A 15,200-nucleotide genomic window follows, 5' to 3' on the forward strand; every position below is an offset into this window, starting at 1 on the left:
GATCAGATGAAGCATTGCTCACAGGAAACTGTACTGTCTGCAAGTCACATCTTCATCATCATGCTATGTATTTATAAAGTTCTATTGGTGTGCATGGCCCTGTGCAACAGGCAGGTACTGTAACCTTAACTGAGAAGTCCCTGACTTTGAGCCTTTAAAATCTCAGCTAAGCCATGCTGGGCAGGGACCAGTGGATGTGCAAAGGAGTCCCGGACTGTGATCTTCATTCTCTTATGTACCATAGAAATGGAAACTTCTTATATGACATATTAATTACAATGTTATTCGGTTCACAAGCTAACCACACAGCTTGGAACAGGTAGCTGCAATTTAAATGTATCAGTTTAACCTTTGAAATTGCTATTTGCACTTCTCTTTCCCAGACAGGATTCTATTGCTTGTTAACAGGCAGTGTCTCTTTTTCCTAAGGCTGCCTGCTTTATCAGAACAAGTTCCAGTAAGAAAGATATTCTTCTTCTACTGTTATTGAACACACTGTTATTTTTGCACAAACCCAAGTAAACGAACATGCCTGATGCAAAACAATGTTTACTTGAAATTATTTTTTAAAATCCATTATAATTTAATGTACAAAACCATTTAGTGCTCACAGTAGCTGTAAAAATACATTTACAATTGTATACAAGTCAATCAGTGTCTAAATGTGATCTTGTAAACTTCCTGGATTTAAAATTCCAGTAATAATAAAGTGTTGTATGCTTAATATACTTCAGATAGTGTGTGCATTTCCAAAGATGCTATATAAAATCACTATTTTATAACCTCACATTCGTTCTAGCAAAATTGCTGTGAGAGAAACCAGGCAATATATTTTTCAAAGATATCTCAACAACAGTAATATTACCGATAATAAATAATTATTGTCTGTGAAGGGACACTAACAATTTGAAAGTCACATTTCTGTCTGAAAATGTTCTACTGGCTCTAGTTACAATACCCACGATCACTATAACTGAAGGAAGTTGCTAAGGCAATTTTTTTTCCGTTCGTTTGGGGTGTGTATTTGACTAGTGTGTACAGTCATTTTTGTTGTTTCCCCTGTGTAATTAGTTAGTTGCTGAAAAGACCCTCGCAAACGTCAACAGGGGAGCAGAGAACCCCTCATTCACATTTTAATTAATTTTTTAAAAGTTTCAAGGCACACACACTCTTTACAGAGATTTTAAAAAATCCAAATGGACACTGTCCCTTTAAGTATCTCTCAAAACCTGCTAAGAAGTTGGAAGGGTCACAACAATGGCTTAAAAAAAAAAAACCCACAACTGTATTGTGGTAAATGTATCCTTTCCTTTTAAAAAAATCGCTTCCAGTTTCTGCTACAGACCACGTCCTGTAAGTGGAAGTCACCTTGGGGGGCTAGGGTAGGCGGAACAGTGCTAAGTTCCAGTGCAGGCAGTGCGAAGTTTTCATTGGAGACCTTGGCCAGTGTAGTTAGCTGATCGTTTCCTGGCTCAGCTGGGAACCCATCTAAACTTGTAGCCCCCGGTGGCTGTCCTAATAGTGAAAGCATTTCCTTGGGGGAAAGCTAGTGTCCGGATCGTGCAGTGATCTGTGATGGAGGTCCTGAAAGACACGCCTTCCTCCAGCTCGCTGTTACTGAGATCCACCGAGCTGCGACTGCTGCAAGTCTGCAGTCCGCTGAACGCCCCGTACATATTAATAGCCCGGCTCTGGCTGTCCCGGGCGCCTGTTGCCTCCGCCTGCAGCCGAGGGCGCTTCGCCTCTCGGTTCTCATCAATAGTCTGCAGCGCCGCGTTACAAGTGTCTGATATTTCCCTCAGGAGTTCATCCACTTCTGCGCAGTCCTCCTGCCTGGCCGCGTACAGCTGCTCCAGGCTTCTCTTAGCTGAGCTCCTGGGAAGGAAAGCGTCGGCCCCCTCCTTGGACTGGTGGATCATCAGTTTCTGTAGGTGAAACAAAATGCAACTGGCTGCTTTAAACCGATCGCCGTGGCTCCCACTGGGCGCATCGCGTGGGCCGGGGAGTTGCAATACACACGGGTGGGAGCTTAGCTTTGGCTCCAGCTCCGCGTTTTTGGCCTAAGGGCGCCCCCTGGGGGTCTCCGGGCTGCAAGTCTCGTGCAGCGAAAGGAATCGCTGGCCTGCCCTGTATCCCATTATCGCTCACTTTTATACCATGAGGATGGTGAGTAATGCTTTGGAAAAGAAACCTGGAGGAAACCGGAGCACTTACATCGAGCACACAGGCCAGCTGCTTCGCCTGGCTGGCTAGCTCCTTCAGCTGCACGTTTCTTTCCTTCAGGGAAGTGATCTCTTCCTGCTTTTGGGTTAATGTCACGTGCAGCTGTTGAACGACAAGGTGTGAGTTTGAAATCAAACATTTCCTCTACCGTAGAAAGTCAGGTTACAGCTCACACGTGTGCACAGGCGCTGTAGTGTGCACACACCGTACGCAAACCAATTTAGGCTCTTTACCTTTGCAAACAGTATTGATCAGTAACCCAAGGACCGTTCAGGAAACGACTTTGCCCAGCAAAGCTAGCAAGTGGGGCGCAATATGTGACACTTGCAATTACTCAACTATCGAGCCAGGACCAGTTAGTTTGGAAGGAATATAAAAAGTAGACAACCCCGTCTGAGTAATCTGCAATACCTGATCAGGATGCTTTTAGGAGCATTCGTTCTACCTTCATACCTGATTATTTTCCACCAGTGCATCCCCTAACGCTTTCTGGTTTTGGTCTGCCACATCTTTCCAGTACTGTTCCGCGGAGTTTTGCAAGTTCATGTGCGGAAGAGGATTGTTTTGTGACCGTTGAATACAAGGGCTAAAGGCTGATCCGTTGCCGAGAGGGAACGTGAAATCCGCAGTGTCCAGTGGAGGTGGCATTAAGGAGGATGGGTCTATGGAGGAAATCACAAGAGTGAGATCATGTCTCTTTACGCGGAAAAATCGTAAATATCTGAACTGGTGTTTAATTCAGTCGCGTAAGTCTGGAACGCTACTGACGTACCACAGCGTTGGTATGTACCAAACACACATATTTCGTTTGCATCTCCTTGGGGTTGGACAATATTTTACAAAATCAATATGTCGGTGCAAACTTTTCTTAACGAATGCTACATTGGTGCATTCAATTATGTCATGTCCAATGACTAAACTGATAGCAAATTAAACTGGTACCCAAAAAGACAAAAGCACGAGAGGGGACCAAAATGCAGTGTATGAAGCTAGGGGACCAAAGGCAGCCGCTGCTCTGTATGAATAATGGTGTTAACATACAATAAGAAAAGTACTTGCCACATATAAAACTATCGACAGCATCTCTGAACTCCTGGAAGTCGAACTCGGGTTCAGGTTGCAAGCAGTGGCTCTGAAACATGTAAAGGAAACATACAAGTTAATCAGCGCATTCAGATTCGTCAATCAAATCTGCCCACACGCTAATGACGGGTCTCCAGCGCTGCTTCAGTTTGCTTGTCAGTGTGCACACACTCACATACCTGGAACTCTAGTCCCCAAGCTGGACACTGGAAAGGGCAAGCTTGCACTGCCATGGTCAGTGTAAAAGCTGATGCGCAGCACTTTGTGTCTCTACCAGTATAAAGGTAAATGTGGCAGGTGACTAGTAATAGAAGAAAAGAGCAATCTCTGATCCGTTAACCATGATGGCACGCGTTGGGCTGCAGCCTGCCTGCCCTGGGGGCCCCATATAGGGTGCTTATTCTATTCTCATTGGTTAGCAACACGAGCCAACCATATTCGTCCAGCCTGCGCATTCCTCCAGCTTAGGTGAACGATTAACCTGAGCAGTCCTGCTACAACAGCATTTCTCCCACACCTCGCCCTCAGATACTGTGCGCCTAGGCAGGTGTCTTTTCACAGAGAACCTCTTGCCTTCTTACGGATCGCTTTATTCCTGCACAGTTCTTCTCCTCTCTTCCAATCTCTTTCTCTCTCTCGATTTTGGATGGATGGAAGAAAACACACTTTCTTGTGCACCCATATAGCATTCTGAATGAACAGTACATCTGTGATCGTGGTCAGAAGCACGGTGTGAACAAAGAGCATCCTGGCAAATAACAATCCTTTAAAATATGAATTTAGCTCGTGTGCAGTTGCACGCAGGTATTGACTACACCGAGGGGAAAGAAATTTGTGCAAAAAAAATGTGCACGGTTATCTTTTTTAAATTTCTTCTTGCTACATTCTGTCATCTATTTGTCTGCTCCACTACACAACAAAAAGATCTAGACACAACAAACGCCCCACTTGTGTTCTCTGGCATCCTCCCTCGCAGATTCAGCTGGTACTGCAGAGGACACAGCTAGCTGTATATGTGTCTTTCATATATACATTTCCCGTTTCTATTTCAGATCTTATGTATTCATCTTTTAAACATGCAGCAGCCAGACTCCTAGCTAAGACAGAGCAACCAGGAGATACCACTCTGCTCTCATTCTCAGATTTGGATCCAGGTAAAGGTCCTCATCCTAATCTTTCAAGGCCTGAATTGGGTTGGGTCTAGCTATCTTTGAAACCATCTCCCTTTCCATCACCCATCAACTGTGATCAACGGGGATGCTGCTATTAATGAAGCTCAGAGCCTAGCTTTATTGGTCTGGATACCAAAGTCATTGGATGTATCATAAATACATAGAAAAACATGACCTAGGGACACGACTCTTGTGGTAGGAGACCCTCCTTAGAAATGGAGATCAGGATGAAAGCAATATATGTCACTTTTAAGGTGCAGTGCAAAAGTATCTCTCTTTCAGCAAGCCTTGCCCCAACAATGACGGCTGCAAAATAGCCCCGTTCGTGCAAGAGACACAATAAAGAATAACCTCACTCAAGAGAGCAACATAAGGAGGGAGAGATCTTGGGCAGAAATTTTTCCCGTTTTACAGATGGGGAAATTGAAGCTCAGTAAGGGTAAGTGACCTGCAAAGAGATGTCTGTCACAGTTGGGAATGATAGATTAGAACTCAGCTTACTTGACTCCTAGTGGTCTTGTACTATACCTACAGCACCACTCACCCTCTCAGTGAGCATGCACTGCTATCAATAACCCCTTTCCCTACATTGGTACCGGAGTTATCTTTTTCTGATCTCCCACACTTTTGGAGTGAACCCCAGTAATTTTATCTTCATTTCAATCTCCCAAAATGGGATGTTTTGACAAGTAAAGGGGCAAAGTGCTATTCAGCTAAATGCCTATTCACACAGGCTCTGTAATTCAGCTCAGCTTGAAAAAAGAGCATGCTGCAAAACTTTTCAAACGGTGTAGCTAATGCAGGGAGCTTTGAAACAGTAGTATAGGATTTTTCATTCATTTTATTAGTGGCTAGTAGATAGAGCACTGGACTGGGACTCAGGAGACCTAGGTTCTATTCCTTCCTTTGCTATTGGCCTGCTGAGTGACCTTGGGCAAGTCATTTCCCTGCCCTGTGCCTCAGTTTCCCCATCTTTAAAATGGGGGTAATGATACTGACATCCTTTGTAACACACTTCGAGCTCTACTGATGAAAAGTCTCCTAGAAGAGCTAGCTATAATATATTATTGCAATAGCATCCAGAGGCCCCAATCACAATCAAATCCCCATTGTGCTAGGAGTGGTACAAACACTGCAAGAGACACATCCTCCCCCTGCCCTCCCCACAGGACAATCATGTGAGGAAAGAGATGGTGGCATAAATTAGCAGGGCTAAATGGCTTGGAATAAACAATAGAGAACAGAGGTCCCTACTAGCCCTCCACCTACCCCATCTGTGGATTGCTTCCAAAATGCTAGGCAGTATTTATTCTGATTTACACATTTCTTATTCCATTTCAGGAAGAGTCTCAGCCTCAGGAGTGACTGACTTCTGACCCTTTTGAAACTCAAGGTGGTGCATTTCTGTTAGAACAGGAGTTCTCAAACTGTGGGTCATGACCCCATTTTAATAGGGTTGCCCAGGCTGGTGTTGGTCCTGGGCCCCAGCAAGTCTGAAGCCCAAGCCCCACTGCCCGGGGCTGAAGCCCAAGCCCAAGCTCCACCACCCAGGGCTAAGGTCACATGCCTCCCACCCAGAGCAGGAGCCCTTGGGCTTCAGTTTTGCACACACCCCCATGGCAGCAGGGCTCAGGCGGGCTCCATCTTCAGGCCCCCCTCCTGGGTTGTAGTAATTTTTGTTGTCAGAAGGGGGTCCCCATGCAATGAACTTTGAGAACTTTTGCTTTAGAGGTTTCTGCTTTACTCGCTGGAGGGCCTGTATGGGCCAGATCCAAAGCTCACTGATGTCATTGGGAGTATTTCCACTGATTGCAACAGGCTTTGGCGTATGCTCCATATTAGCACCAGGATGAGTAAGAAAGAGACCACTGTCTGTCTCTAGTACCTAGCTGTTTCCAGAACACAGGCATTGAGTGCCCCCTTCGCCAATTCCCGCACTGGGTCCTCCGTCTTCGCCATACAGCCTAGAGTCGTCCCTAAATCAACCCATCTGCCGACAAGAGAGGGCGGGACAGATGGGAGAGCACGAGGATGAAGCTGAGCCAACACTCAGCTTGAAGCCGGCGGCATTCTGTGAAGGGGTGGAACCACCAACACCTGTTCCGAGCTGGAACCAGGGGGAAGATGGTCCTGTCTGACTCTGGATTTGCAAAGCGAAGGTCGCTTGGTCCCTGTTTGCTTGTCCATAGGCTCGCCTTGCTATACGCGCAGAGCCTGCTGTTCGGGGCATGAGTGACCTGTAGCTGATACTTCCAAACCAAATGCACAGCGAGCTCATTAAACAGCCCCCCTCCCTTTGCAGCAGCCAGGGAAGCAAGGACTGCTCAAGGGCGCTTTGGGAGGATAGCTACGTCTTAACCCTTATGAACTGCCCCAGAAGTCAGCAGGAGACTTGCCAAAGGGAGCTCTATAAAAGGGTAAGCACTTCAATACATGCAGAGACTCATCCACCGCTTGCACTGATAGCTACCAGAATGCCTTATCTTTTCGAAGCTGAAGTTTACAAACCCCACCCATCACTATTTCTGAACGGATTGGATATAGCAAGTAGCCATCCTAGCTACCTGCCCGTTCATTTGAAGGCTGGTTAACCGCAGCTTGCCTAAGAAGAGTGAGGAAGGAGGTAAGAGAAGCGGCTCAAACGTGCGTGGAAATGCCTCCTCCTCCTTTGCGAACGCCCGTGCGCCGAATGAAGAGGAACAAGTGTATCTGAATTAAACTGGGGGATACTCAGAGGCTGCCTCGTGGGGGAGGGTGTCCGGGGAGGCCAGGGGGTGTCAATTCGGACTCAGTTACCTGCGGAGCAGCTGCAGCACTAGAAGGCTCCTGCTGAAAGACCGAGGTGCAGTCTGCTAAATCTTGCCAGTCGATAGTGGCAAGTGCTGGGGGGAAGAGAAACAGACATTTACAACAACGCTCGTTGTAGGTGACAAGTGCTGGGGGGGAGGGAAGAGAGAGAGAAACAGACATTTACAACAAATGTTCGTTGGAGGCGACAGGTGCAGAGGAGCGCAGCAGCTCCTTTGACACTCCCTTTCCGCTCTTGCCCTGGTCCTTGCCCAGACGGGTGGCCAGAAGAGGCTAGGCACAAGCCCGGGGACTCCTGCTTTCTCACAAAGAGGGGAAGGGGGTTCGACCAGTTAGAATTCGCATTCACCACAACTCACCTAGCTCTACAGTGTCGGGAGGCTGCTCACTGTAAACCGCCGCTGGAGTGGGGCTGGCAAAGCTCTTCCGCGGCGCGGGACCGTCTCCCAAACGCACCTTCCTCTCGAGCTTGGCGGGCTTCTTGCCTAGCCGGCTGCACAGATCTCGCACCCTGTTGGGACAGATGCTGTCGAAGGCTTTCCTGCCGCTGCGGTTCTGCATGGTGCAGGCTGGACCCGGGGCCTTAGCTTAGCTCTGGCTTTTGGGACCCCGCGGCTCTCCCCGCCCGCAGCTCTCTCCGCCCCGCTCTCTGCAGGGAAACCCGTCCAGCACCCTGCCCAGAGGCTGCACATGGCCGTTACGGGGCTGGTTTTGACACCGTTGGAGGGGCCCCGACCGGTCTCCAGGGCAGCGGGTCCAGGGGGAGTAGAGAAGGGGGCTGAATGGAGAGCGGGGGCGGGGCTGGCTGCAGAGTGAGCGCCAGAGGTGGCGCCTTCGCCTTGGCACAATCTGCGCCCTGCAGAGGCGCTAACAGTCAACCTGGCAACAGGGCATCGCCTGGGTCGCGCAGCAGCAGCAGCATTGCGCCCTTGCAGCGCACATTGGCGCCGGCACAGGGCCGTATCCAGCGGGCTTACGCCCAGCCCCGAACCAGAATCTGTTCGGCTGGACTCGCTGGCTCCAGCGTGCCAGGGATCTGACGGGGCGCAGCAAAGAGCTGGGGAGTCACAGGCTAAGGGCTCACACAGCACGGTGATGGGCGAGAGAAGAACTTACCTGAGCCATGGCTAGAGACTTCCCCATGCAGGACACCATCATGCAATAAGTGCGGTTATTAAAAACATGACTCTGACAAAAAGGAGGGGAAATATGTAACTCCACCAGAATTATTGACATCAGAGGTGAAACCGCGTTAGTTCATCCAAATTATCCTTCTACCAAAGCAGGATACCTCCCTTTATTACATTGTCTAGAGCGTGGTCCAGAGGAATTTTAAATCCAAGGCCTCTTGTCTTTATTCTTTGCATTATCCCGCTCATCTAGATTGTATACACCTGTCTGTTTTTTTCTGGTCTGCAGAGTGCTGTGTACAGACATGCTTGGGTGTAAGTGCTACAGATAATCATTAGTATCTGGAAAAAGACGGTGTTTTCTGAAGCACAAACTTCAGCAATATCCCCAAGCGGGACACAATCCTGTGTACAGAGATCAACTAGCTGTAATGACCGATAGGCATATGATGTCTTTTAAAATGCACAACCTGGACCTGCAAGCAGGTGGCTCACACTTTAAAGAGAAGACAGGTAGCAACTGTGTTTGTACAGGGCCTAGCACAAAGGGGTTCTGGTCCATGACAGAGATTCCTACACCATATGATAATATAAATAAATAATAATAATTAATAACTAATACCCTCCACAATTACCTATAAAATAGGAGAGGACCCTAGCAAAAAGCAGGCAGTGAGATTTTTCAAGCCATCTGTTACTTTTGGTTTACTATACATTACAGTGAGAAATAAATGCAAACAAGCCTGTTTGGGTGTGTCAGTATACATTTTAAAATGACCGTGACACATTTAAATACATTGCACTCTCTACACAGGTGATCTTTCTAGTCTCCTAACATTACAAGTGCATCAGGTAAGGGTGCCTTAAAAGACTGAAACATTTGGATCCCTCCTGGAAGCATTTTAGGTCCTTATCTAAAACTGTATCTGCAGGACTGCATTTCCAAAATCAAGCTATAGGTTTGACTTTGCTTGGCCCTGTTTTTGTCCATTTATGCCTTAGTACATTCATTACCTTTTAGGGCCAGGACTGATCAAAAACTTTTTAAAAACTAGGTTGATAGCAGAATAAAGGAGACACAATGATGTCTACAGTGCAACGTAAGCCCAGGTTTAGTGGGACATGAGTCAGCTGACCATGGGTTACAGACCCCAGAGCTTGAGCATCCATATTGACTGTTAATCCTAAATAAAGATTTTCCTGACCCCAGGGTTTGAACCTGGGGCTCTGTTATGCACACTGTAGCACAAAGACTTGAGTCAAACCAGCCACAACACAGACTCCTTTGTGCAATGTGGCCACTCTAGTGCTTTGACTGTGGTGCACTGTGGGAAAACTTGACTGTTCACGCTGCAGGTTTCCAGGAGTTTGAACAGCCCACCAAGGAGTCATTTTGGTCTGCTGTACTCCCAGCTACTGAAGCCAGTGACATGGAGGAGATGCCTTTTCAAGAACTTCTTTTGCTTGTGCAGCACTTTTACTCCTGTGTCAGGACATTGGCAGAGCTTCCAAGAGTGCTGATGGACATTTCTGTGGTGTTTTCTGAGCCACCTAAGGCACCTGACAGAGCTTATAATGGCGCTGGAGGAGGAGAATAGAGTCATAACAGACTTGAACTGGCTGATGCTGCTTATGACACTCAGTATAGCTGCTGATGCCCCTACCCCACCCCAGGTAGACTGGTGCTTCTGATGCAGGGCCACATGCAGATTGGTGGGATCACATAGTCATGCAGACCTGGGATGACCAACAGTGGAACTTTTTCATGAAGAAAGCTACATTTCTGGAGCTTTGTGATCTGCATGTCCCAACACTCCAGTGTAAAGATACATGTGCCTTGCCTGTCCTGAAGCAGGTTGCTGTTGCTGCCTGAAAGCTGGTTACCCTAGACTGTTACAGGTCCACTGCAAACCAGTTTTGTGTGGGAAAGTTGACGATGGGTAAAATGGTGGCAGATGTTTCTGAGGCAATCAGACCAGTGTTTTACCCCAAGGTGGTGGGCATAAAAGATATTCCTAAAGCAATTGCTGGCTGTCAGAGAATGTGGCTTCCAAACTGCACCAGGGGCCTTAATGAGACTCGGGTGCCCATAGTTTGCCCTCCTCAAAGAGCACATAAGTACCTAAAGCACAAAAGGTAACACTCCATTGTAATACAAGCCCTTGTGGAGCACACAGGTCAGTTTATGACTGTCAGTGTGAGATGCACTGGAAAAATTCACAATGCAATTATTTTTTGCTGATCTGGTGTCTATATCCATGGACAGGCTGGGACACTAGTCCCACCAAATGACATTGTAATAAACAGAGTTACTATCCTCACCGTTATTCTTGGGAACCCTGCACTTCCGCTTATCAAACAGTACCATGATTTCAGAGGCCCTGACAAAAGACTGTTTAATTACATCCCCAGACAGTGTAGAATGATTGTTGAATGTGCTTTTGGCAGACTGAAAGCTCATTGGAAATGTCTACAAACCCATTTAGATGGCAGTGTCATTAATACTGTCCACATCATGCTGTTCTCTTCACAATATTTGTGAAGCCAGAAGTAAGCCATTTCCCCCAATGGACCTATGGCACTGAAAGGCCAATGAATTGGTACCCTCGGCCAGAAAGTGCCCCAGCACACCTGGAGCTGGATGCACCCAGGCAATAAGAGTCAGGGATACTTTATGCTCCCATATTATGGACTTGCACTGCCCAGAGGAAAAGGGGGAATAGTACCCCTAGGAGGGTATTTATGGGGCTAATTCATTGTGCTACATCATCTAATTTTTCAGATCCGGAATACAAGCAAGATGATGCAAATGTATTTTGAATGGAAAATAATACAATAATGCACCATTATTTTCTACTGGTTGGTATTTTTTAAGAGCTGTCATAGTTGTTAATTCTTTAGCAATGAATTTCCTCTGTGGAATATGTACAACATTGCAAGGAAACAGACCATCATTGATCAGTGACAAACAGTGTATTAAGAAATGCTTATACAGTTCTTTTATTCTTCCTGTGGCTTCTGTTAAGGTGTGCTTAGTGAACCATTTTCTAAATAAATAAATTGTACAGTACTTGGATTATATACACTATTTACACATTGAATGTAGATATATAAAATCTGTCAGTGCAATTAACATACAGTAATTAAATGTGCATAATGTGATTTAATTTTCATCATCTCTCAAAACCCTAAACCAACACTGTAGAGTTCAAATAAATACAAATATAATACATTGATTAGTCAATTAAGTAAGAAAATAAGGCCAATACTGTTATCTTTAGAGGTATAGCAATTATTAGTTTATAAAAATACAATGCATTGATGAAAAGGAACGAAATTGCTCTTAAAATTCACAGATGCTTTGGATGCCATAAGACGGTTTTAAGTGTATTCGTCCAGTTAGCTTAACTTCCCAGCTGCAGGCACTTTTCAGAAATATCCAGGGGGTAGTACATGCGGTAAAGAATCTCCATTTAAAGACACCAGTAAATGCAGTTTGTCCGTGCAGTCCTGTAAAACCTCCTCCGGGTAGCCACTTATATGCAAGTCCAATGGATTTTGGTGGTGCAATATCTGGTCTGCCAGTCCCAGGGAGCAAATGGCCAGAAGGGAGGGGGCATATTCGTTAAAAGCATAGTCGGCCATGCTAAGTTCGGCCATCCCTTTGGCCAGAGCTTTGGCATTGTTTGCCTCCCTGGCATCTGCCTGGCAGGACTCCACACGCAGGTGGGTGAAGTGCTCCAAGAAGAAGCTGATGGTCGGTGCCCCCAGGTTGAAGTGTAGTTTGCTTAGGATGATGCATTCCAGGTTGCAGAGCTGCTGACGGGAGAAGACATCGCAGCAAAGGGCTAGGAGCTGCTTCACTCTGGGCAGATGCACTTCCACCTGCAAGATACGCCAGCAGAAACATCACTGAAGTGCAAGCAGACCCAGGAAACAAATACAGCATTGCTACACAGGCATAGAGCAACCCGCTCTCCCCCGATCCAAACAGGGCAGAAGGCAGCTCTGAGCATGAGGCCGGCCCTGCATTCGCAGGCCCTGCAGTGCATCAGCTGCAGGCAGGCCACAGCATTAGAGAGCTAAACTGCCACTACCTAAGCGCCATGCAGAGCGTAGTGAAATGATACAAACCCAGGGCTGTGGGCGTGAAACCTTCTTTAAAAAGCAGCCGAACTTGCGCCACTCAAGCAGGGTTACCTGCCTGAGCGGTTTCCCCAGAGATCTCGTGTGTCATCACCCTTGTTCACAGAGCTCAGTTCACCTCTAGAGTTGGGACGAGAGAAGCATTTGTCCTGCACTCATTCTCTCTTCCCCGACGATGCCTGACATTCCCACCATGTGCACCCAAGAGAAAGGGGGCCCCGCTGGCCGCGTCTCATGCTTAGTACCTGTTTGCACGCGATGAAGAGGGAAGTGACTCCCAGCAGCTGGAAGCAGTCAGCAGCCACCGGGGTGGTGGTGAGGAATCGGTCCAGGGTATTCACTGCCAGGCACAGGGACTCGAAGGAGAAGCCGAAGTGCCGGTGCACAGGGATCAGCCAGCTGATCAACTTACACCGTGCCTCTGCAGTCACCTGCAAGAGAGAGAAGCGCTCAGTAAGCCACATGACACCTCTGCAAGCTGGGAATTGCCACAGGCTAGGCTACAATTTCCCTGGATACTGTCCAGCCAGCTAAGCCATAACGACAGTGATATAAGACGTTATTATTCACTCTTCCTCCCAGTGGCCACAAGCGGGGCCCTTCATTGTACTGCTCTAGCCCGAGTGTTTAGTTAGGATAAGGATCTAGGCACATGCAATAGAGCACGAGGCAATATACAATGTGTAGACCGAAGAGAGTCCGGGAGAGGGGCGTGTGCAAAACCCAGCGTAGCCTGGACGTGTCTATGCTGTACAGGCTAAACAGTGATGCATGTGCGGAGTTCAGAGAGCACCTGTGAGTAATGGGCACGGGCTCCAGGGAGACACTGATGGGAATGTGCCAGCACTGCGGTGAGATGAAGGCGGGGGACTGCAAAGAGCAGGGACACGGGACGGGGCAGCGCCACATGATGTGTCCAGGGTGCAGCAGGACTCGCTGCTGCGTACAGAGCGAGAGGTGGGGACGTGCAGGGTACAGAAAGGGATTCCCATGCACGTAATGTACAGTGTGAGGGTGAGTACAGTGCATGGAGAGAGGCGATGTCTGGGTGTCAGAGCGAGTTTCCATGTGTGCAGCAGAGAGAGAGGGCGAGGGGACTGTGTGTGCCGGGATATGGCCTGGACGTGTCAATGGAGAGGCAGCACAGCATGAATGCACTGGACCTGCGTGCTTCAGACAGTGCTCTGTGGAGCGTGAGCAGCACAGCCTGCGGGGTGTCCGGGCCGGGCTGGGCGGGGCGCGGGGGCCCGTGGGGTGTCCAGGCTGGGATGTGCGGGACGCGGGGTGTCCGGGCGGGGCTGTGCGGGGCGCAGGGGCCCGCGGGGTGTCCAGGCCGGGCTGGGCGGGGCGCGGGGTGTCCAGGCCGGGCTGGGAGGAGCGCTAAGGCCCGCGGGGTGTCGCGGCCAGGCTGTGTGGGCGCGGGGGCCCGTGGGGTGTCCGGGCCGGGCTGTGCGGGGCGCAGGGTGTCCGGGCGTGGCTGTGCGGGGCGCGGGGGCCCGTGGGGTGTCCGGGCCGGGATGTGCAGGACGCGGGATGTCCGGGCGGGGCTGTGCAGGGCGCAGGGGCCCGGGGTGTCCGGGCCGGGCTGGGCGGGGCGCGGGGTGTCCAGACCGGGCTGGGAGGAGCGCTAAGGCCCGCGGGGTGTCCGGGCCGGGCTGGGAGGAGCGCTAAGGCCCGTGGGGTGTCCGGGCCGGGCTGTGCCGGGCGCGGGGTGTCTGGGCAGGGCTGTGCGGGGCGCAGGGGCCCGCGGGGTGGCCGGGCCGGGCTGGGCGGGGCGCGGGGTGTCCAGGCCGGGCTGAGAAGAGCGCTAAGGCCCGCGGGGTGTCCGGGCCGGGCTGGGAGGAGCGCTAAAGCCCGCGGGGTGTCCGGGCGTGGCTGTGCGGGGCGCAGGGGCCTGCGGGTTGCCGGGCCGGGCTGGGCGGGGCACGGGGTGTCCGGGCGGGGCTGTGCGGGGCGCGGTGGCCCGTGGGGTGTCCGGGCCGGGCTGGGTGGAGCGCGGGGGCCCGTGGGGTGTCCGAGCGGGCTGTGCCGCCCCCCGCCCGCGCTGTCCTACCTGCGGCTGCTGGGCCAGAGGCTCGCGCGGGTGGAACTTGCTCTCCAGCCCCTTTCGGAAGCGGTACCAGCTGGCCCCGTACTCGCGGAAGGCCTGCAGCTCTAGCCGGGCGGCGGGCTCCGGGCTGCCGGGGGCGCAGAGCCGCGCGGCGTCGCCCTGCAGCGGCCGCTCCCCGGGACAGCTCGGGCACTTGCTCTTCTTCACCGGCGCCCGGAGGCCGAGGCCGCGGCAGAGGGGCTGAGCCCGCTCCTCGGGGGTCCCGCCCGCCGCCCGCCGCCGTTTGCTGGGGGGGCTGCGCGGCCGGCCGGGGCGCTCGGGGCTCAGCGGGTGCGTGACCATGGCGCTGCCCTGCCAGTGTGAGGCGGCTGCCGCGGCACCCGCCTATTTAGCAGCCGCCCAGCCCCTGCTGCTGACATCACCCGCGGAGCTTTCCCGGCTAAAGACCCGCTCGGCCGCCAGCGCCGCTCGCTGCCCCGGCCCATCGCCCAGCCGCCAGCCGAGGCGGGGCCAGGCGCTGCCACCCCGCCAGCACTAGCGGCTCCGGCACCAGGCTGAGCAGCACGGCCGGCAGCGCCGCTGGGTGCT

General features: G+C 50.7%; 2 protein-coding genes across 2 annotated transcripts; both read right to left on the minus strand.

Annotated features, from left to right (window-relative positions):
- Positions 1-572: 572 nt before the first annotated feature.
- On the minus strand, positions 573-7,952 carry MCIDAS (multiciliate differentiation and DNA synthesis associated cell cycle protein). The gene is made up of 6 exons (XM_050947067.1): positions 7,646-7,952; positions 7,275-7,360; positions 3,283-3,355; positions 2,677-2,885; positions 2,215-2,325; positions 573-1,925 (listed from the first exon to the last, which is right to left on the minus strand). The coding sequence occupies exons 1-6, from the start codon at positions 7,845-7,847 to the stop codon at positions 1,473-1,475; spliced, it is 1,134 nt and encodes a 377-aa protein (XP_050803024.1). The 5' UTR covers positions 7,848-7,952; the 3' UTR covers positions 573-1,472.
- Positions 7,953-11,355: 3,403 nt separating this feature from the next.
- CCNO (cyclin O) lies at positions 11,356-14,954 on the minus strand. Its single transcript, XM_050947086.1, has 3 exons — positions 14,616-14,954; positions 12,808-12,993; positions 11,356-12,301 (listed from the first exon to the last, which is right to left on the minus strand). The coding sequence occupies exons 1-3, from the start codon at positions 14,952-14,954 to the stop codon at positions 11,846-11,848; spliced, it is 981 nt and encodes a 326-aa protein (XP_050803043.1). The 3' UTR covers positions 11,356-11,845.
- Positions 14,955-15,200: the final 246 nt, after the last annotated feature.

This window comes from Gopherus flavomarginatus, chromosome 3 (genome assembly GCF_025201925.1).
Source record: "Gopherus flavomarginatus isolate rGopFla2 chromosome 3, rGopFla2.mat.asm, whole genome shotgun sequence".
In the NCBI taxonomy this organism is placed as follows: Eukaryota; Metazoa; Chordata; order Testudines; family Testudinidae; genus Gopherus; species Gopherus flavomarginatus.